This window comes from Lichenostomus cassidix, chromosome 1 (genome assembly GCF_008360975.1).
Source record: "Lichenostomus cassidix isolate B80296 chromosome 1, HeHo_3.0, whole genome shotgun sequence".
In the NCBI taxonomy this organism is placed as follows: domain Eukaryota; kingdom Metazoa; phylum Chordata; class Aves; order Passeriformes; family Meliphagidae; genus Lichenostomus; species Lichenostomus cassidix.
The window spans coordinates 47,445,135-47,468,045 of NC_139479.1; the positions used below are offsets into that span (position 1 = coordinate 47,445,135).

At 35.2% G+C, this 22,911-nt stretch overlaps 1 protein-coding gene across 5 annotated transcripts in view; it reads left to right on the top strand.

Moving 5' to 3' along the window:
* The window catches only part of RBM26 (RNA binding motif protein 26), a 52,265-nt gene extending 29,566 nt beyond the window's left edge, over nt 1-22,699 (top strand). For 4 of the 5 annotated variants that reach the window (XM_085057911.1, XM_085057928.1, XM_085057919.1 and 1 more), the window contains exons 15-22: nt 2,522-2,650; nt 4,783-4,857; nt 5,508-5,678; nt 9,458-9,562; nt 12,061-12,270; nt 14,005-14,091; nt 17,075-17,188; nt 20,522-22,699. In XM_085057911.1, the coding sequence (XP_084914037.1) occupies nt 2,522-2,650; nt 4,783-4,857; nt 5,508-5,678; nt 9,458-9,562; nt 12,061-12,270; nt 14,005-14,091; nt 17,075-17,188; nt 20,522-20,611 (981 nt within the window). In that variant the 3' untranslated portion in view covers nt 20,612-22,699. The remainder of the gene's footprint in view (nt 1-2,521; nt 2,651-4,782; nt 4,858-5,507; nt 5,679-9,457; nt 9,563-12,060; nt 12,271-14,004; nt 14,092-17,074; nt 17,189-20,521) is intronic. The other variant, XM_085057940.1, reaches the window with a different exon arrangement.
* The last annotated feature ends 212 nt before the right edge of the window (nt 22,700-22,911 follow it).

Sequence of the window (22,911 nt, forward strand, 5' to 3'; positions counted from 1 at the left end):
CTTCCCCAATGTTTATAACATTCATTTGAGAAGACTTGTAGTAGAAAGCAAGTTTTATCCTGTCTATTCAAGGATTCCTCTGTCTAGATAGATATCTTTGCTGTTGGGAGTTGGGTTGACCTGAAATAAATGAAGCATGCACTGTATTCCCCCCACACACAACCCCTCCCACCCCTTTTCAGTATGATCAGTGTGGCAGTTGATGGATTAAGTGGATTCTAACAGGTAAAATTCACTTCAGAGATACTTAGCATACAAAGGTACTGATACAATACTAGAATCTGATAATATTAATTGTAATTTTAGAGAATGTGTCTTTGATTCATTTTGTGCCAAGCAGTCTGCTTAAATGCATTGATCTTGGCTTCCTGCATGTACTTTTTTGTTAGTTTGATTAGTTCCATTCTTGGCACTTTAAATTAGTTGCAGATAAATACCTTGCTATGTATTCCTGAACTACATTTTACATGTGTAATATATGCTTACTTTAGAAATAGGAAGTCTGCTTCAGCTTGCAGTTTGAGTGGAAATACTTTTTTTCCTCATTCTGTAAGAGTTGAGTTACCCTGAAACACTTTTCTACGAAGAGTAAATTCATGCTCGAATGTTTTTCTGTTGCATTGTCTAACAGTACAGATGTGATGTTGATGAGCTTCTGGGCTGTTCACTGGATTTGTTGTGAAACAGCATTTTCCTTTAACATTTTTAGTAAGATTCTGAAACTTGATTTGACTTTTTTTTACCTACCACTGTCTCTTTACAAGGAAATACCTTGCTTATTTTGCAGTCATTATATTCTGTAACCATTAGAAATTAGATGATTGACATCCATCAAAAAACAGAGGTGCCATGTCCTAGATGGTTTTTTGTGCCTGATGGAGTGCAGGGTTTGACAAGAACTTCACAATGAGAAAGGAGGTAGCTGTTCTTCCCAGAGCAGGAGGAAAAGGTGATAAAACAGTCACTGTGAGGCCATGTAAGATCTGTATAGGGACTTAAAATTTGTGGAATTGGGAAGAGATTCATGCTACTCACACTATTCCTTCTCTTGAATTATATTAAGACCTTAGTGTTGCTTATGACTTGTCTGTGTTGGTGCTGGTACATCTACTGAGGCGTCTGTCCTTACATCTCTTACATAAAAGAGATGAGGAGGTGTGGTTCACTCTGCCCTGAAGACTGTTCAGGGCAAAAGGAATGTGTCAATATTTTTGTCTTTTCTTGATCCTCTGTTTGTTTGTCTTGTAGCCTGTCCTAAAGCTACTTTGTAATAGAAACTGTAAGATTTGGATATGCATACTTCAATGTTTTAAAATAAATTTACAAAAATCCTTCATCTTTGTAATGGCCTGCTTAGAGCAATTTGTACCACCTTTTATTGTACCTCATAATGTGTTGATTTTTTTTTTTTGCTGTTTTTTTCTATGCCCTGCGTACTCTTGAAAACACATTATTATGGGAAGAAGTAGTATATCACACTGAAGTGAAAAGGGTTTATATGAGTCATTCCTGTTGTAAATTCTTTTAATCTCTTAGTCTTTTCTGTCTTTCTGTTTCTTGTCTGTCTCTATTTTTTTCTCCTGTTGGTGGGCATTGTGTCTATTCTGTGGAGTGCATGGTGATCAATAGAATTTGCATGCATCTTTTAATTTTCCACATATATAGAAAGTATTTTTTAAACTCCTAGAAATCATACCAATTGCATAATTTCTGCTGTTTGCTAACAAGGTGGACAAGATCATGCCTATATTATCTCTAGCAGTTAGCTGTGTATTTTTCAATACTATCATGCCCAAAATATTCTTTAAGGAACATGCTAAGAAAACAGAGTAGTTCAAATCTTCAGGTATTGTGGAGATGTGCATAGTATGTTCTAAAGAGATTGTAAAGCAGTCATCTGTGTTCTCAGTAAGTCATGGAGAAATTTCATACCACATTACAAATGTAGGAAAGAGAACAAGGAGACTCAGGAATCTCTTCCTTTGCTGTATGATGTTGAAGACTTCCTTGTACTCGAGTTACTTCTAGCTCATTGTGCAAGCTCTACTTCGCACCAACTACATATGAGAGGAATCTGTTGTCTCTACTTTGGATCTTAGTCTCTAAAATTATGTCAAACTTTTGCTTGGAAATGCCATGCAGCCATGAAATACTGTATTTTAGACTTATAAACCCAAAAGGACAACAACAGTTATTCTTGCAAAAATCTCAATCATCTGTTTCCTTAGTTATGCTCAAATACGTAAATATTTATGTATTTGAAACTTGGAAGTACATATGAAATCTCAGTGGAGAGGATTTATAAACTGATATTTATAGCTTACGTATCTGATGTGGTGCTGCCTCTTCAGAAATTGTTTAACTTCAACAACTCCAAATATAATTGCTACACCAATTTTTTACATTCCGTATCATCAAAGGAGACAAAAGAAAAGATGCTTATATATTTTTAAGCACTCATGCGGGTTTTTTAAAACATTGAAATTCACTGGCAAAAAAATAAAATGATTTCCTCCTATAGGTTTTATCTACTTCTACTGGCTTGACAAAAACTGTGTACAACCCTGCTGCTTTGAAGGCAGCACAGAAATCTTTGCCTGTTGTTTCCACTTCCGTGCTAGACTCTAATGAAGCACAGAAGAAAAAACAGGTAAATTAAATATGCTTCTTTATAAAATGGACCTAGGTTGGGAATTTATGACCTAGAGATAGAGCACTATGTATATTCATCTCAAGAACATAGATGAAACTTGTTGCAAGATTAAATTCACTATAATGTTTTTTTTCCCCACATATTGCAAGAAAATTCAGCATTGTTTTGTTATTTTTCAGTGTATGTTCAGGCAGTGTAAGCAGGTTTAAAACTGTAGAAATTCAAAATGTGAAACACTTTTTCCTGGAATCAGAATCTACACGTTGAGGTATGAATTGTCTATTGTGAGTGAAAGGGAGTATAGTATAGTCACTGTTCTTCTCTCTTAAACCTTTCTGGAACTGGCCTCTATTCTCAGTGTATTTTGTACTTGTGACCAAAATGGTTTCTTTGAGAGAACTAAGAATTTTATGACTCTTCATTTTGTTGTTTCCAAGCTATAGTTCTTCTGCACCCATTTTTATTTTTACATAGTACTAGGCTCTCTCTGTTATATTTATGCTAGAAAGGAAATGCAGCAAAAATGTATTTGGCCTTAGTAGATCACTTAGTTATACTTTAGCTTGCTTCGAATTTTCAAGAGAGCCTAGCAAAACTCCTTTTCCAGGTCTATTCTTACCATTTAGAAAAACTAAATAAAGGACATTATTTGTCTTACTGTTTTTTAACCACAAATGATGAATACAATACTATGTTAGGTCCAAACATAAGTGTTGGAGTCAGTATAATTGTTAAACAAAGATTTTGGTCAGATATTGGTAAATTTCTGTAATTTATGTCTAATGTAATTTGAACTAGCAGTTTGTAGCTACATGTGGGTTTTGCCATTGGTCCAAAGTTTAAGGAAAGCAGTTCTAATTTTGGAATTTCATTTTATATTTCTCCCCTAACATGTGATTTTTAGAATTGAGCCTTTACCTTTCAATTTATGACGCCAAATGCCTGTAAAATGGCAAAAAACTTGTAATAAATTGTTAACTTGTCATAACAGCTGTAGGGCTTTTTTTGAGAGAAGATGCTGAAGATGTGCCTAAGTGATTGGCTCTTTTTTCATGTGATCTTGTGCTCCTTCCTGCCTTCAGAGATTCCTGTTACAATATACTAGTACTTGTGGAAAAACATGATTTTGTGGGACTCACTCCCTTCTTTTCCTCCTGTCTCCCTAGCTTTTTTTCACATTCATCCCCTTACCTTACCTTCCCTTTCCCTTCAGGAAAATGATTGCACACTGTATTGAAAAACTAACATTTCATTGCAACAGAATTTGGCAGTATTTGGGTAGACATACAGAAACTTGACTACTATTTCTTTTTCTATGGCTGTTGTGCATTTACAGTCTTTGTATAAGATATTCCACTTGCAATCTGATTCCAGTTGATCATCTTCTGCCTCTCCTCTACTAGCCATTAAATATGTTGATATCAAAGCTTTTAATGGTTTTCTGCTAAGACTTCTACATTCTGTATTTGAGAGCACGAAGCAGCTGCTTTCTCACAAGCACCATTAGTAGGCGCTGAGCACAGCAGGGGTGGCATCTCCTGCTTCTCATTCTGAGTGCAGTATTGACACTTATTGATCAGTTTCAGTTCATTTTGATTTGCCCATTGCCTGTCAAGGTTCTGTTGTTGGCAGATGGCGTGGCTATGTTTGTTGCTTCCCAGTTAGAGTGCTCAGACACAAAAGAGGTGCTTTTTGTTGGGTGACACTTGAAGTTTAGAAAATAAAATGTGTTTTCTTTTTACTTGTAACAGTTGTGGAGACTGTGTTTTAATTGATGGACTTGATTTACAGTTGCTTTCAAGATAATTGTGCTTGCACATTTAAACTCTTGCATGCTGTACCTCTTGAGGGAGTGTAATATGTCACCTTCCAGCTTTCAGTGGAGTTGTGTAAGGTGTCACTTTGTATGTGTGCAGTAATAAAGTCTTCCCATCACAGATCTAACTGAAAAAGATAATTAGGTCTTTAATTTGGTGGTGCATTGTTTTCCTAAACATAGATGGAAATATTAGTACCTTGCATTTCCCTGTTATTGTGAATTACTACTATGTAGTTGCCAGGTATAGTGTATTATTCTGGCATTATGTTTCAAAGTCTAGAAACTTTCTGTAATAATTTTATGCTTCTAGGAAGCATTACGACTTCAACAAGATGTGAGGAAAAAGAAGCAAGAAATTTTGGAGAAGCACATTGAAACACAGAAGGTAAAACAGCATTAAAGACAATTACCTATTCAGTTATAAAATCTCAGTTCACTGTAAAATATTTCAGGATTTGTAAGCATGAACAAAAATCCAAAACATCCCATAAAAGAATCATTCTCTTAGAATGACATTATCACATTATTTTAAGTTTATAGTTTTAATCTAACTTGTCCTGTTAGTTCACTTAAAAGAAAACCTACAGGCTTATGCAATTTATGTAGAAAATTTTAATAGATATTGCCTAATTGTAAACAACATGCATATGTTTGGTAGAAGGGAAAGCCTAAGTTCTGTTTGACAAGAGCAGGAGAGAATGGTGTAGAAAATTATAATGACTGCACTTAGGCTTAAGAAGAGGAAAAAAGCCAAAATGTCATATAAGTTGAATAAAATTTTGAAATAATTTAAGTGTGTTAAGCAAATCTGTCCAGATGAAATGGAAATATCACATGTTCCTTAGGAAACAAATCAGAGATTCAGACAAAGATTTTAATTTAATAGAAGCTGTTAAAAGTCCAGTGTGCTGATTTGTAGGTCGCAGCAAAAGTAATTCAATATTTTGTTTCTCCATTAGTTATAATGACCACTGGAAAACAGATCTGTAATAATAGTTGCTGAGTAAAAATACTTTTTTTTTCTGAATTGGACAGATGCTGATTTCAAAGCTGGAGAAGAATAAAGCCATGAAGTCAGAAGACAAAGCAGAAATCATGAAAACACTGGAAATTTTGACTAATAGCATTACCAAGTTAAAGGATGAATTAAAAGGTGTATCACCAGGAGGAGGGACTCCTCTAAAAAGCATGAAAACTAAAACTCAGGTACTCATGTTTTGATCAGCTTTTTAATAGATTAATTCATGTGTTTGTTTCAGAAGAATAAAAATGTACAGAAACGTAACTGGTTTTATTTTGAAGTCCTGTTTGAAGTGAGATTGGTTTTGCCTTCTTTTCAAAGGAACATAGTTAATTTTAAAACCATGCTGTTGTCTAAAAGCTGTATCTGCTGTTACACATATACTGCATCATCTGGAAGATCAAAAAAACCAAATCAAAAGTCATATGGTTCTTTCTTTTACTTTGTCCAATACTTTGTGTATAGTCTATTGCTGTCTTAAATTTTAATAGAAGGTAGGAAAATAGTATTTCTTATACAAAAAGATAATAGTTAGGCAGCACAAATACCTTCTTGTCAGGTTTAATACACAAAACAAACTGTACTGGTACGTAATTTCCTGGGAGTTTTTATGTCACTGAAATTTCTCTATGTATTAACCTTTTAAGACTGAAGATTATACTGCTCAGTCTTCCTTTGATCGAGGTGCCCATATTTGGGTTTTACCTGTGAGAAGAGTCTTCTGCTCTGCTGCGATTCTTGTTGATACATGGCGGTTACCAGTTTCCCAAGTGCCTAAAGATGCTATTATATTACCTTTTTAAAATGCAGTTGTTTGCTTTTTATAGAAATATTTGTTCCTGAACAGCTTTGATCACAGCCTTGGAAAGAAATACCAAAAAGTAATACTGAAACTACTTCTGTGTACTCAACTATAGCATCTTATACAGCTCGTCAGGAAAAATTTGAAGCAGCATGTATTTATCCTGAAAATGGGCATAGATTGTTAGGTAAGGGAATAGGTTGCTGAGAGAGGTGTTGGAGTCACCATCCCTGTGGTGTTTAAGAGGCATCTGGATCAGGTGCTGGGTGATAGGTTTAGTGATTTAGGGGTTACAGTGGTAGTTCTGGGTTGACAGTTGGACTTGATGATCTTAAAGTTCTCTTCTAACCTTGATGATTCTGTGATTCTTGCTCCAGGCTTTTCCAGCCTCAGGTTATGGGATTGATGAAGGCAAGTCTTTCCAGTAAAGAGAAATAGGAGGTATTCAGTACCTCCACTGTTCTCATGTTGTTTGTTGCCAGGTCCTGTTAATTGTTCAGCTCTCAGACCACATTTTTCACAGCATAGTGTTCCTCTTACTGCTGATAGATGTGTTGAAGCCCTTCTTGTTTCTCATCCCCCTTGCCAGTTTCAACTCTCGGTGGGCTTCAGCTTTCCAAACCAGTACCTCCATGTTCAGAGAATTTCACTATGTTCCTTTCATGCACAACTTCTTGTGCACCTCGGTTTTGGATTAAAATTTTGTTTGAATCATCTTTTTCATCCAGGCAAACATCCTGCCAGCTTTTTTTCCTGCATGCTCTGGAACTTGGAGGATGCAATTCTTGGAAACCATCCTGCCTTTCTAGCAGATTATCAGACCTAAGGTATTCAAACAGGAGGCTTTTTCCAATTGTCTGAAGAAGGCCTCATCTACTTTAACAGGACTAGATAGTGTGTAATTCACATCCACTGCAATATCACCTGCATAGATTTGCCATCTCAATCCTGACTCGGAAACTTTCAGCTGTCTCATCACCTGTGCCCAGGCAGAGCTCTGTGCATCCATACTGCACTCTCTAATGAAGAGCAACTCCTATTCCTTGCCAGCCTAGCTTGTCCTTCCTTAAGAGACTGTCCACTGTACCACTTCACTCATGTCCATTTTTCTGTGATGTTTCTGTTGTCCCAGGCAGACTGTAGCCCTGTAGCTGCACACAGACATCCAGTGCCTTCTCTTTGTTTCACAAGTTTTGTGTATTAGTGTGTAGGCTCTGCAGAGAGGCACTGATTTCCCAGAAAAGAAAGATGTTGCCCCTGTGATGCTGTTCTGTATGCCTTTCCTCATTTGTATGGATTGGTAATTTTGTGTTTGAGGTGGTTCTTAAACCTGGTTTTGTTTAACTGGAGATCTCTTCTGCCCACATCACCCTGTGCTTGGTAACCCGGTCCACCACTTCTTTATGACAGTTGCTTTTACTTAGAAAAAGTGATGCAATATATTAATTTTGAATTGAAGTTTTAATGTTTTCAAGATGCTTTTCCATTTCCTTTGTAATATGGAAAATGAAGAAACTTTTTAAGCAAACCTACTTCATAGAGGACAAAGTATCCATTATCTGTGTGCAGTTTTGTTAATATTCAAAATAGCAGAAAGAATCAGCCCCATCTGACTGCTGTGGAAGTGAGGATTTTACAGAGCGTTTGGTTGAAATTTACAACTTTGACAGTTTTCTGAAGTACTTTGATCTTGGTTCTCTTGCAGTTTTTAACTGTTTAAAATCTCGACAGATCTGAAGAACATGCTGAAGACAAGGAAGATGAGGCCCACATGACTTTGCCATTATATTTACCTCTTTTTGCTTCTTCCAGTTTGTTGAGATTACAAAAGGCTCTTCCCCCTTAAGTGAGAAAACTCTGCTGGTTCTTGGTCTGTCTTAAGGGAGGTATTTTCTTCTTCAGACCTGGCACAGCTCAGTAAAAGAGAAGTCTTCATTAAGATCACTAATAATAAACCTCAAAATTCTTTATTACACCAGTGTCACTGGCTGCTCTGTGAGTGCTAACTGCTGGTCATTATTATACTTCAGAAGCGCCTTTTTTGTCATGTCATTGATGTATTACAACACAGTGGGATTTGAGAGAAACACTGATTTCAATTTTGAAAATTTGGAAAACCATTATGCAGGAGATAATGGATTTTTTCCTGTGGTTGCTGTAGATAATCAGAAAGTGCAGATGAATGGGCTTGAGCTTGAAGTTGCCAGTTGAATAATCCAGGTTTTATTCTTTTAAAGCTTCCAGGAAAAAACAAAGAAACAAAATCACCTTTCTTTATCAGTTGTGATACTTGGTTTCCAACTGTCACAATTGTCAAACATTCATCTCTTGACATGCAGCCTCTGTAAACATTCCATGCTGCTCTTTTGAATCAATGGGTGTACACATGAACAGTTTCACAGTCCTCTATAGTTTTAGCCTTCATTCCTGACGTCACTGGAGCGTTTGGGTGCTTCTTCTTCCATTAAAAAAAGAAAACAGAGGTTTCACTTGGATCAGAACTTCAAATTAAATTTCCCTGGTCACGTAAATCTTTCTCTGCACCTCAGTGGTTGCAGTGAATATGACTTATTTGGGGTTCAGAGATACCTTTCTGTTTCATATATGTTTTCTGAACGTCAGTAATTTTTTCAAGATACTGTGTCCTGGAAGGTAGCTTAGGGTGCATCTGAGACCAGGCTTTTGTTAGCAAAGGTCTTGTTACTTTCTGTGTTTTTTTCACTTGGTCTGAACAGAATTACCATTTGTGCTTTTGCATTATGACATTGTAATAAACTTACATACTTTTTCTCAGCACTGATGATAGATTTTGTGTTCATTCATAGTTGTACTGCCCTTTTTAAATTCTTTTATCTCATCATCATTACTGTATAATCTCGAATTTTTATGGTATGTATCTTTATTTTAGAAAAAATTCCATTGGCTTTGGCTTTGCTTGGTAGTCTAAAAGGTTTGGCATCACAAAGCTCAGAAATATACTATTATATTGAAGTTGTACCTTGCCACGAAGGCTCCTAAGCTTGTGCTTGGCTTGTTTTTGAAGGTGGAAACACAGTGTAATAAGCAGTATACCTCCAAAGTTACAGCTTTTTATTGACCAATTGTTTTCTTAGTAGAGAATGTAAACTGTGGAACTAATAATTTACCATAACCATTTCTTAGATGCAGAAGGAGTTACTAGATACTGAACTGGATTTATACAAGAAGATGCAAGCTGGGGAGGAAGTTACTGAATTAAGGCGGAAGTATACAGAACTACAGCTGGAAGTATGTTTGTCTCTTCTTTTGTAGCAATTAACTTTTAATCAAATGTTTTCCTTTATGTTTAGTAGCTCGTGTATTGTATCATAAACTGTCTTGCTCCACAGTGCAGTAGTAAGTTGCACGTAGATGGAGACATCTAGCAATAATATTTAAAAAAAAACACTTTCTCTGCTTCAGTGCAATTCAGAAATAGTATTGACTTCAATTGTGATTGCTAATTTGTTTAAATTCTGTAACTATTTAGGTGACATGATATTTTATAGATTTGTGGTGGTAATGCTTTCTTGAGAACCAGGAGTGTTTTTAAATTGTTGCCTGTAGATCATTCTGTGTTTAACACAGAAGAGTTGAAAAACACTGCCTGATCTTTTATTTTTAAGTATTAGAAGCCTCTTAATGAGATTAATCAAAAAGCCTGAGGTACCAGAATTAATGCTATGACAGTGTTGGTTTCAAGAAGAGAACTTCACAAAAGCAAATACAGTGTTTCAAGAAGTATTCAATGTATAGAAACACAATTTTCCTTCAAGTATTTGCAAAAAAAATTGAGATGGCTATGCAAAATTCTTCCTATGTGTGTCTCATTTTGAGAAATTATGAATGCTGTGGGTGGTATTCTGTGTTATATTGCACTTTCTTGTCTATGTGAGTGTATAATACCTATTTGAATCACCTGATAACCTTATTTCTTTTCACTGTTAAGCAGGGCTGCTGCGTTGCTTAAGTCCCACTTGTCTTAATGAAGTTTGGTCATGTCTTATGTGTAACTGCATATGAGTACAGTGCACATACATGTGGCGAAGTTGCATTAAAATCTTACTTTAAAACTAAGTTGTTATGTGGCTTTGGTAATTGTGAAAATAGTTTTGCTAATAAACCAAGCCAGTTGAATAGAGATGACACAAAAGCTTTTGTTAACAATATATTTTCTTATGGTGAGTAATGCTTTATAAGTGTACTGAAAGCGTATTTATAAATTCTTCATTTCAGAAAATATGTGAATTGAATGACATGCAAAATAGAAATAGAAAAGTAGGTGCACATTCAAGAGAAAGTTACATCATAGTTGAGTGCACTAATCCTACTTCATCTCTCATTAAGTCTGTTTGTATTTTGAGTTGGAAAAAAAAGAACTCTTTCTGGACAGTAATATTTAAATGAATTTTCTGAAGCCTTTACCAAATACCAACAGAATTAGATGGGTCATTAGTGATGCACACTTGCCATGTTTCAGGGAACAGTATGAAATATATCCCTTGTACAAATTACAAGAGGGATATGTTTTTCCTTCCCTTGATGTTTGATTCTTCAGTATTCTTAAAAATCCTTTTTTTCACAGATTGTGCTTGTGACTTTGACTCCCACAATATTTTATGTGTTGTTTCATTGACTCATAACCTGTTTTTCTGTTCCAGGTGACCCTGACTTTACTGAAATAAAATCCAATTAGTTTACAGCTCGTTTGTTGAGTCAGCAGGGCCCAAATTAGACATTTAAACATTTTAAAATGTTTAAAAAAACCCCAACAAAAAACAAAACCCAAATAAACCAAACCCTTTAGGATTCTGTTTATAAAAAAATAAAAAGCAAAGTAGATACTATTGTAAAATTATCTGATTAATTTAATTAATAAAGGCTTAAGAGATTGATCTCCTCATGGGTGATATCACTGACATGCATTAAAGTAGTACCATCACTGTTTGAGTTGTAAACACTGTAGGATTTATTAAAAACATGGTGATTTCATTTAACATTTGATTCCTATGGCTGATCTCTTTGGGTTTAAAAAGATTTTTTTTTCTTGTTGTAAACATTGAAATTAGGTACCTGAAAGCGGTCTTTGAAAACTTAAATTTTTGCAAATTATTTTCTAAATGACTGTCACTATCATCAGCCTTTTGATTGTTCTTCAAGAGTGTATGCCAGTTCTTTAGAAGGGATACACATGTACTGTGGGAATGGATATTATTGACTGCCTAGAGCCAAGTGTTCAGTGAATATTTTGTTTTTGGAGGTGCCCCTTAGAAGCCTTTGTTTCACATCCTACAGTTCTGTGAACGAAAGCTCTTATGGTGCATTAATTCTGGTCAGAATAAAAGTCTTGCCTGAACTTCAGAGATAAATTGACAAGCATAATAAAGAGACAAATTAAGTAGTTAGACACCATATGAAGAAATTTTGATAATGAAATCTCAGTTGTACTGCAGTTCCTTTTTTCTACAAGGAATTAATCTTCACAGATAAGGGTACTTTTGATACCTTGTTCTAGTTCCCTGTTTCCATCCTAGTATTGCTCTGTTACTAAGTAGCTTTTATTAATTACCTATTGAATGTTACTTAAATGTTCACCTTTTGTTATTTTAAGACCTGCAAGCTGCTCTTTCTGGGCCTTTCTTGGGGGTGTGTTTTTAGGAAACATCAGAATATGTGTTTGTTAGTTCTATCTAAACACGTAGATTGTGAATTTTAATGTATCAATATGTTACATGTGAACATCTTAGGCTGCCAAGCGAGGGATTCTGTCTTCAGTTCGCGGTCGAGGGGTTCACGCCAGAGGTCGGGGTGCATCGCGCAGCAGAGGCAGAGGGATACGCGGCCGCGGTAGAGGCAGAGGAGTTCCTGTGCATGCAGTGGTGGATCATCGGCCCAGGGCGCTGGAGATCTCTGCATTCACCGAAAGCGACAGAGAAGATCTTCTGCCTCATTTTGCGGTATGGCACAATTGCACTTTTCTTTTTTTTTTTCCTTTGGATAACATTCTTCTATTGAATTACTTGTTTTCTTTTGATTCAGTTCATCTGGAAATATTACGTAGGAATAAATCTTTAGCATGATATGCAGAGGATTCATTAGGAAAACATAAACCAGGAAAATTACACTACTGCGTCAACTAGTTACAGCTGTAATCGCGTAGCATTTACAAGGCTGGGGTTTTTTCCTTAAAGAAAACCAGCTTGTAGTATTTATTTGCTTAGGATGTATGAACATTTTTTACAAATTTTTAGGTACAGAAGGATAAAATAAGGGATGGGGATGGTGACAATGAGCTTTGATTCATTGCCAGACTTTCAGTACTTGAAGTGTGTTTATCTTCGTTGAAGAATCTTAACAAGTGCTTAATGACAATTTTTTGGAACGTTTTCAGTTCAGCTTTTGCCCAACTTTCTGAATTTAAGAGTCGGGATGAAAATTGTGCATTTTTATGCAGATTTTGAAAAAGCGTCCAAACATTTCTGTCTATTCATGTACTTAAGCTTAAGAAGTCAGAGCTTTTTCTACTTAATTTTTTTCCATTTTCAGTCTAAAAATGATAAATTGACATACACAAGTTTTAGCAAATTTTTCTTTGCAAATATAATAAAGTGAAAAATCAACATAAATGTATAAAAACCCTTATCCTCCATTTAAAAAAAAAAGTACAATAAAAGCAAATTTGTTTATTTTGTGGAATGAATGCTAGGAATATCATGTGAATCTCCATGTGTGCCACCCTCCCCCTTGTTTGTCTGGGGCTTTTTCCCCGACATTTAATGCAGTGGTCCGCTCTGAAGGGAGAAGTCTAGGAGCCAGTAAGTCCACTAAATTCTACTCCTGTCAGTTAATTATACTCCAGGACCACTTAATTATTTCCTGACAGGCAGTCATGCAAGAAGCTTTAAAAAAAAAACAAGGACTGGTTTTTCCTTTTATAGGAAACTTACTATCTTTAACAAGCCAAAATACTAATCAAAAAGTAACTTAGTAATAACATGCACAAATACAATTCCATTCACAGTGTTTGTTAGATAACGCTGAGAAAAAATTGAATTACTTAGTTTTGCAGGTTGCGATTTCGCTGTTTTAAACTTGCTCCAAATTCCATTGGAAATACTCTGAGCTGTAATTCTGTTTCTGTGATATGATACCACAGTTCTGTGCACATCAGCAGTGCAGTCTCACTTGCACAGATGTGGTTTATTGTTGGTCTTTGCAGCTTACAGCGATGGCAGCATCAAAGGTAGCAAAGCCACAGTGGCCATTACTGGAATAGATGGGTCATGTTACTAAGAAGCTGAAATACAATTAAGTTTTGAAACTTTTTCTGCAGTTCCCGACTCTAAGGAATATTTTTGTGGAAGAGTTTTGTAATAGGCTAATGTAATCATCTCAAGATCCCTTCTTTCTGATCAAAAGAGAAATACTGAAGCAGAACAACCCTTTCTATTATAGTTTTACCTCATACCTGTAGGAATCAGGAACTCCAGAGATGAGAGCACTTCAGTGTTTTGGAAGTGCAAGTACAAGTAACTGTGTTCTTGGCTAAGACAAGTACTCTGGCATTAAGACTGTGAAATATACTCTGTTCTAATTTTCTACTTTATTTTTGAGGTTTGATTCAGGACTGCATTTTTAGAGGTGGAGAACTATTTTACTAAACTTTTCTTTTTTTTTTTTTTTATCAAAAGCAATATGGTGAAATTGAAGATTGCCAGATAGATGACTCTTCTCTCCATGCGGTGATTACTTTTAAAACGAGAGCAGAAGCTGAAGCTGTGAGTATAGTTTTTCTTGAAAATACAGTGTAGCATTCAGCTACGTGCTGGTTTTGTTGCACTTCTATGTTTGATTAAATGTAATACTGCTAGCTATTTTAAAACCACTGACACTAAAGTTTAAATTAAACAAAAATATCAGAACTGTATAGTACTGAAATATTTTGGAAATTAAATAGACGTTTATAGCAAAGTGAAGTGCAGGATGTAAGAGGGAAATTAGGAGAAATGCTGAGTGATTGATAGTTCGATGTCTTGGTTTATTTTCATTTAATTGCCAGGTTTTTTCACCTGAAGACTTGGTGCCCTCACAGTCTTCCTGAAATTTCGCCGACATGTGGCAGAGTAAACCTCTGTATTTACTTTGGGATCAGTTTAGTTTGTCTTTGTCTGAAAACCCATGGGAGTTTCTATTTTTTCTATTTTTCTATTTTTTTATTTCATTTTTTCTTCCCCTTTTTAGCATATTTTTTTAATTTATGATTTTTTTTTTTTAATTTATGAAATTAACTGAAGCACAGAATTGCAGAAGTAACTTTTAGAAAAAAAAATCCAGAGTTGACTTACATTGTAATTCAGTATCATTACATATGGATCATTAGTACTTTATACATTTGGCTCAGCTGGACTCCTGCCTTACTTGGTCCATGGTATAGACATTATATGATCCTGAACAAAATAATCAACATAGTTGTTGTGCAAATGAATTTGTTTTTTCTAAATTCCTTGCATCGCTGTTGGGAGCAAGTATTCCTGAAATAGTAGGGACTCCAGAAAGAATGGATTCACATTTACAGTATGCTTGTATGGAAAGATTTCATTTTATGTTTATATTTTGCAAAATTTTATCTATTTTTAATTTAATCTTATTTTATTTTAAAATTTTGCAAAATACAAAATGAAACCTTTTACAGATTACAAATTACAAATTTTGTTACAATTTCAAGATTACAATTACAATTCTTAGTTGAAGTTTTACAACTAATTACTGTTGTAATTAGTGTGTTCTCAAATGAATTAAGGTTGGAATTTTAATTTTGGCGCTTCCTGATATTGGGCACTTCTTTTTGCAGCTTCATATTCTTCGACGTTGTAGTTTACGTAAGAAGGACTTCTAAGTATAGAGAGAAACTTCGGCTTCTCTGAAAAGAAAAATAGGTCACCTAGAACAATAACCTGTTTTTATGGACTATCGTAATAAAGTCTTTGCTTCTCCCAGATGGAGTATGATTCACTGCAAGCATCTGGCTACAGATGTTTGTTTATCAACAATTTTGTTTATCAAAATGCATATTATAACATGTTTAGAAGATGTTTTGCCTAAAAATTGGCATGGAACATCTTCTCTGCTCTTGCTAAATTTCTATATCTACTATATCTAAAAAGCAGGGAATGGTAGTATTTTGAACCAAACACAGAAGTATAGAGACAAGAAGCACCTGAAAAGGAAAGTAACACACAATAAAGACGTGGGCAGAGGGGAGAAAGGGCATATGTTTGGTGGAAAAGTTGAAGTCAGCATTATGTATGTCTCTTTTTTAATACTGTTTTTTTGTGAATGCATTTCAGCACATTTAAAAAGAAGTATGTTCTGCCTCACTCCTTCCTCCAATCACTCTCAAATAGAATAGGTGGAGTTTTCAAGGTGAAGTTGAAGTTATGCTTCAGACACTGGGGATACTTTAGATGGATCAGGATTCATGATCAATGTGTGAGATGTCAGTGTTCTAGTGAGCATTAAAACTTCCAGTTGTCAAACAACTTTGTGTCTAATTTCACCTTCATTTTTAAATGAAAATTTTATGAAAACTGCGTTCAATCAAATCTAGGAAAATTTGTATTTTCTTTAAGATATTTTTACATATTAAATGTATTTCCATTGGAACGTCTGTGTTTACAACTAAAGCAGACTTGAAGGCTGGCAATTTGAGAAGTTGTAGAAGGTAATCATTAAAAAGCTCTGCCGAGGCAAATTGTGAAGTAAATGCAGCTAATATTTTACCTTCTTAAATGAAAATAGGCCTAGGCTTTAGGATCATATATGTTCTAGCCTGGAAGGAAGAGGAAGATTCCCTATTGGAAAATGTTGCATTTTTATGTACTAGTAATTTCTTCCAAAGATTACAAGTTATTTCTGGACCTAAATGTCACATATAAGTACTTTTAAAAATTCTAGTTGTGTGACATTGTGATGAGACCATGGACAAAAAGCTCCTGAGCTGCATTTTAATAAGCACAGAATCTTTTAAATTTATCATAAATTTATATGTACAGATTTAAAATTTATACCTGGGGACTTTAATATCACACAATTCATGTTCAGATGTCATTGAACATGTAATTGTTTCTACATTTCACATTATGCTGTACTTTCAGATTGTACTATAAATCTTTTGTGACCATGACGGTTATTTCGGACTGTTGCTAACGCTGATTTATGCTCATTCATGTTACTTTAATTTGAACATACTATTTCCAAAGCAGCCACTTAATGCACCTGGTACTTAGAAAGACATGAATATCCCATAAGTTAAAAATTTTTACATTTCAATTACAACAGCTTTACAGGAAGTGTAACGTTTTCCAGTAGATTCAACTGTAATCACAAAGGGACTTTTTTTTTAGTTGTTTGGTTTTTAAAAATATATTAAACAATTTGTTGACTGTCTTACTTCTTCCAGTAAGTTGCATTAACAGTTTTGTGTCTGTCTTTGAAAGGTGAGAAGCCCAACAAAAGAATACTAAAAAACAGGAAGGTATTTGTTCAGTATGTTACCCACATCACCCAAAGATTTATGGTTTTACAAGCATATTTTCTTCTGAATGTATTTTCATCATTTTCCTCAAAGGATGTATGAATCCCATGTGCAGTGAATGAAGTTGTTTCATTTAACCTATTAACAGTAATTCAGTTTGAACAGATGACAGGTTAGACTTTCTTTTGTAAAATCATGTGTAACTAAGATGGTAAAACTTGTTTTAGGCTGCAATTCATGGATCTCGTTTCAAAGGACAAGAGCTAAAGTTGGCATGGAACAAGCCTGTTGCTAGTATGTCAGCTGTTGAAACAGAAGAAGCTGAACCTGATGAAGAAGAAGTAAGTTTGATTTTTCTTTTTTTTTTTAATTATAATTTTTCTTCTTTTAAGAGTAAATAGTATAGCTTTTTCAAAAAAGAAAATTATCTATTCTATCATACTGGTATTTTTTAATCTAACTCATATTTTGATATCAGATGGTAGGTTTGTCTACATTTCTTGGGGCTTAGGGTGTTCAAAGTCTAGATACTTTACTTTTCCTTGCAGAAATATTTAATTTCTGACACAACAAAGAACTCTAGAAGATATACTTAGAAAATGGAAAGCATGGTTTGAATTTGCATGGGAGAGATTGAGGATTTTGTCCAAAGCATGGGTTTGTGCCATCTACTTTTAGCACTTAATTTCTTAGAGGATCATATTTCAGACTCTTTATTGTCCTTTATAGAGAGATATGGCTTGGAGGGTACAGGTGACGGAATCATTCAGAGCATTTTCTGATTTCATTCAAACATGTAAAGTACCCTTGCTGAGTGTTCAGTCTTCATCATGCTGCATGAGACTTGTCCAAATAACCCTTGTTGATTAATGTGAGAATAGCGGGGCAATATGTCTTGATGCAATCTAACTCATTACACTCAAAATACCAATGTTGGCGGATTCAGAAAAATAAATGCCACTTGGGGATAAAGTCAAGCAATCTTTTGCCAAATTTATTTACTGTCAGTTAACTGTATCCACATAATTGGCATAAAAAAGCTGAAGTGGAAGTGCACCTTGACTTACTCGATGACAGTGTTTTGTATCTTCTTCCTACAGCATTTTGGCAGATCTACCATAGAAGCAGCTTCACAAGTTTGCTTTGATATAACCAAATTGGGTTATTTTTTTTATACTTGGTAGCGTTTGCTTTCTGTTTTTTTCTGAAGAAAGCCACTTTGTCTGTTGGCTTCCTATCTCCAAGAACACTAATTTGGTTTTTTTGTGCCAGCTGAAGACAAGTACCTCTGCCTCTGTGTATTCATATTAAGACATTTGTGCATTCCGGTTTACTGAGTGCTTTTTTCCTCATGTACACAAACCTCAAGCATTGTTAGATGGTCATGAGCTGTGAGTGACCGAGAGACTACATTATGGAATCTTCAGAGCATCTTAGGTATTTTGTCATATATCCTTAAGGGAGGTTTTTCCTAGGAAGATCAAGAGCATCTGTTGATGCAAGAAGTTTGCGTTATTGAGAGGTCTCCTTGAGTAACCACTTCACTTAGACTTTCTGTGTAATGAAGGAAGGGCATGCAGGGGTATGCAACCATTTCATCAGAATAAAGAAAGTACAGATTCTTTGGTGGGTGAACTACAGAGAGATCTGCCTTTTAACTGCCTCAGCTAATTATTCCTGTGGAAAATACCTAGGAGTTTAACTTGGATCAAAACACTTAGCTGTTCATTGGTTTTGTCTGCTTGCTGCTTACTTAACTTCATTTTATAGCAGCTATTGTAAACATGAAAAAGATTTTCCTCATTATTTCATGTCTATACTACCATGTTAGTTCCGCTGAGGAGTACCATGCTAAAGAGGGTATAGGCTTAAGACTTGAATAAAACTGAGTACCTTGATGTCTCAAAAAAAGAAAAATAAAAGGGAGCTATATTATTCAGCCGAGTGAGATTCTTAATAATGAAGCAGGGTTCCTAGTCCATTTATGAAAATAAGAGGAAAGTCTTTTGGACTTTAAATGCTGCAGAAAATCCCTGGTGAGTAGCCAGCAAATTATGAAAGCATCTGGTCTTCCTAGATGCCTTATGTTCTACACCTGGGTGCCTCACAAAAGAGTTGACTCTGCTGAGTCGACAATTGATCCCTAGGAAGAGTAAAATGTATAAGTAGACAAGCTTTTAGTCATCAGGGGTTTGCAGTTCAGGGACCTCTTGAGTCAGGTATTTGGTGTCTTTATAGTTGAAAGGCCTCGATATTGTTTATTATATGAATTTGTCAGGTTTCTTTGGAGCCTGAATAACATCTGTAAAGTCCTGTAACAGGGAATGCTGCTGTTAATTATTGTAATTAGAAAAAGTGTTTTTCTATTGAATCTGCCATCTGCATGTTCTCTTTTCACTTTCTTTAAAGTACTTAATATGCAGGGATACTGTCATACTTCCCCTCAGTTATTTCCTCTCCCTATAGTTGTACCCCCATATGGAAACCTGGCTCTTTGATCATCTCTGGTGCCACTCAGCCTTGTTCTCTGCCTGAGTTCTGCACTCTGCACTTCCCAGGACTGCTCCTCTTTGACTGTTGTATTTTAGCTCACTGAACAGTAGGAGATACCAGGAAAGAATCTTAAGTCTCCCCAGAAGGCTTCTGTGTTTTAGTCAGGGTCAGACTATGCAGGCGTACATTGACACACAGGTCAGGTGTCAGCCTAGCTCCTTTTGAAAGTGTGCTTTCTGTATGCAAGAGGAATGAAGATAGTTTCTCCCTTTTGTACAAGAGGGAGAGAGAAGGCTTAGTTCTAGGCTTCCTTCAGCCTAGAGCCTCTTGTCTCTCAGAAGACTTCATAATTTTGCAAATCAACCTTCACACCTCTTGCTGAATTTGGAAATACTGCAGCAAAAAAACCTACAATTCCTGAGACACGAAGAGTAAGCAAGAAAGACCACAGCTGCTAACAGCTGGGCGATTTTGCTAGAGAAAGACATCCTTGTGTTTTAGTCCTTTTTTATAATCTAGTTTAGAGTTTGCTGTGTTGGGTGTTCCAAGATAGGGTAGTTTATATACACCCCTGTGTCTGTATGTAGATACAAATTAAAGGAACTTACATTCAAGGGCTTCGAAGTCTGTCAAGTTACTATGTTGTTACAGAAAGGAATTAAAAATACAGTTTGTCTGAATTTCTCTAAATACCTGTCTCCCTGCCTCAATCATTTAAATTTCTATATTGATTTCAGGGTTGATTAGGCTGTCAAAATCAAAATATCTTCAATCTTTTTGATACTGTGGGACAGGTAGTTCAAGGTCTTGGATGAAAACAGACAAAGATACTGTGAACATGCAAAAAAAATATTAGTTTTCAGTATAGCATATTAAGTTTCATGGGAACATAGCAGCATGGGCATGAATGATATGCTGAAGAATCAGAAGAGCTGTTTAAGGATGAGGTGCATGTGTCATGGTCATTTTGAAGTCTGTTGAACAGAAAAGAGTTTCATTTGCCATTTGCTATTATATGTATGTAAGACATACGCATCCAGTGTACTTTTTTGGATGCATTAATGTTTACCTATTCACAACCATTTTTTTCTTTATTACAGTGCAAGCACCAGAGATTTGTATTTTTTCCATTAGATTTTTAATGTTTTCTGATATAACAGTATCACATTTTTCTCTTGAAGTTTCAGGAAGAATCCCTGGTGGATGACTCACTGCTTCAAGATGATGATGAAGAGGAAGAGGAGAATGAATCTCGTTCATGGAGAAGATGATTCAACTGATCAATGGCAATGCTAGAACTGCACCTGTGTTGCATTAGTATTACCTAATGTACTTCTGCATCTTTGTATTAAAAGGGGTTTTGTGATGAAGTTGGATTCAGATAAAGATTAAAAAGCAGCTGGTCGGTTATACATTTTGAGAGATTGATGTTTGAGTTACATTTCAGTAAATGATTGCTAAAGACATCATACTAGGAACATATGCAATGTTTTTATTACATAGTTCTACAGAAAGTTAAAGAATTCTTTGGGTTCTTTGTAATTTACTGAATTGGTCAAACACAAATGACCAAAAGTTGTTATAACATAGATAATTTTTGTTCTATTCCAGATACGGAATGAAAATTTGCATTTAAAATCTTTGTGAATGTTTTCAGAAATGAATAGATAACAGTACTAAACTGAAGTCTCTAAAGTTATGTATTCATAATATTGCATAGTAGTATGCTTAGGCTTTACTATGTACTAGCCTTTTGTTGGATTTGTGTACGTATTTTACCTATGGATTTTAATGATAAAGTGTATGACTGCTTTGCATATAAGTCCTTATGACTTTAAGATGTTAAAAAATAAAGAAATGGAATGGTCTTAAAAAAAAGAAAAAAGAAAAAAAAGCAATAACCAAAAAAGGCAATGGTCCTTCATGATGGAAAAAAAAAAAAAAAAAAAAAAGAAAAAAAAGAGAAAAGACCATTCCAAATGGCAACCCCCACCCCCATGTTCACAAAAGGAGCTTGAATCACTATCACTTATACTACAGTAATACTGAAGATACAAAATCAATCTCAATCGTGTTTTACCTACATTAACACATGGTGTACTCTGCATAAAAACTTACGGATGTTCTGAATTTAAAGTGATGGGAGTCGAATGGTAAATAGAAAAACAGTCCAGCCAAAAGGAATTTTTTTTACATCTCTGGACTGTGCAACTCTAGAAGAAAATTTGATCCCACAAAAATAACATGCAATACTGAAATATGATTTAGAGAAATATAATTTAGAAAAATATGTGAGAAGATTTGGAATATTTGGTAGATAATATTCTAATAATTTGAGTACACAACTAGTCCATCTTTTATATTCCTGTGTTTCTGTGATTACATTTTCCTATTTCAAAAGTAACACTTGGAAAATACTAAGTTCACACTATAGCACATATTCACCATTCAAAAATACGTGAAATGTTAGTGTACTCCACAGAAAATCTTCGTTTGCTCTTTCTAGTAGGTTATTCTGGTGTGCGAGGTCTGAAGTTTCTTTGCTTCTTAGGAAGGAGAATTGCCTACTGCTTTGCAGTAAAGGACCTCTCAGAAAGACTTGTTATTTCTTTTTCGTGGTGTTTTTCTGGACTGTTTTCAAAAGAAAACGCATTGATGAAGTATTAAAATCTTGGGGTTTATTTTTGTTCTGAAGGGAGTGGGTGAAGTGTTGTTTTGATTTAATATTTTCTTTCCCCCCCACTAATTCATTAACGAGTGCATCATAAAACCACTGTCTTATTTATTAGATAGATGGACATGAGCCTGTACTGCTATTCACTTAAGAGTGGGACTCGATGATCCTTTTAGGTCCCTTCCAGCTTAGAAGATTCTGTGATAGTAGTTCAGTTAACAGGGTGTGTTTTTTAGTCCATGTTTTTGTCTTTTGCTGGGAAGAGGGGGAGAAATGGTGTAAGTCATGTCCCTGTCCTTTTTTTTTTCAATTCTAGAGTAGAAATGGAGGAAAGTAGAAGTAGTAGCATTCCATAGAGAAGAGCTCCAGCTGTAGAATTTTTGTGCTTTTCAGTTATTTGAAGGAATTTTAAGAACTGGATTGTGGTTTGGGGATTTTTTTTGTTGAGCTTTTTTGTTTGGGTTGGTTTGGTTTTCCCCTCTGTCCTGATGCGTATGCATAACTTGTTGCAAAAAAACATGCACTTAAATTTTTGTATAGTCCTAGTTTCACATTGAAATGTCACAATTGACTGCCATGCTTGTTACACTAAGTTCTAAATTTTGCCATAAGGAATTGTATTTGGGAAATTGATTTCCTTTTACACTGAATTTCAGGCAAAATAAAATATTTTAAGAACTTTTTATTCAGTGCTCTGAATGAGCTGTCCTAATTCACTGAATTCAATACAAGCTTTCCTACTTTTCTTTTTTAATTAATTTAGTACATATGAAGGGTGCCAGATTGACAGCCAGGAGGTGGAAGTTTTTTATGTGTTGCCTTACAGAACAGGGACAGCACAAGAAAACACAGTCCATGCTCCATAAAGTGTTTGTGTGGCATGCTTTGCTGCTCAAA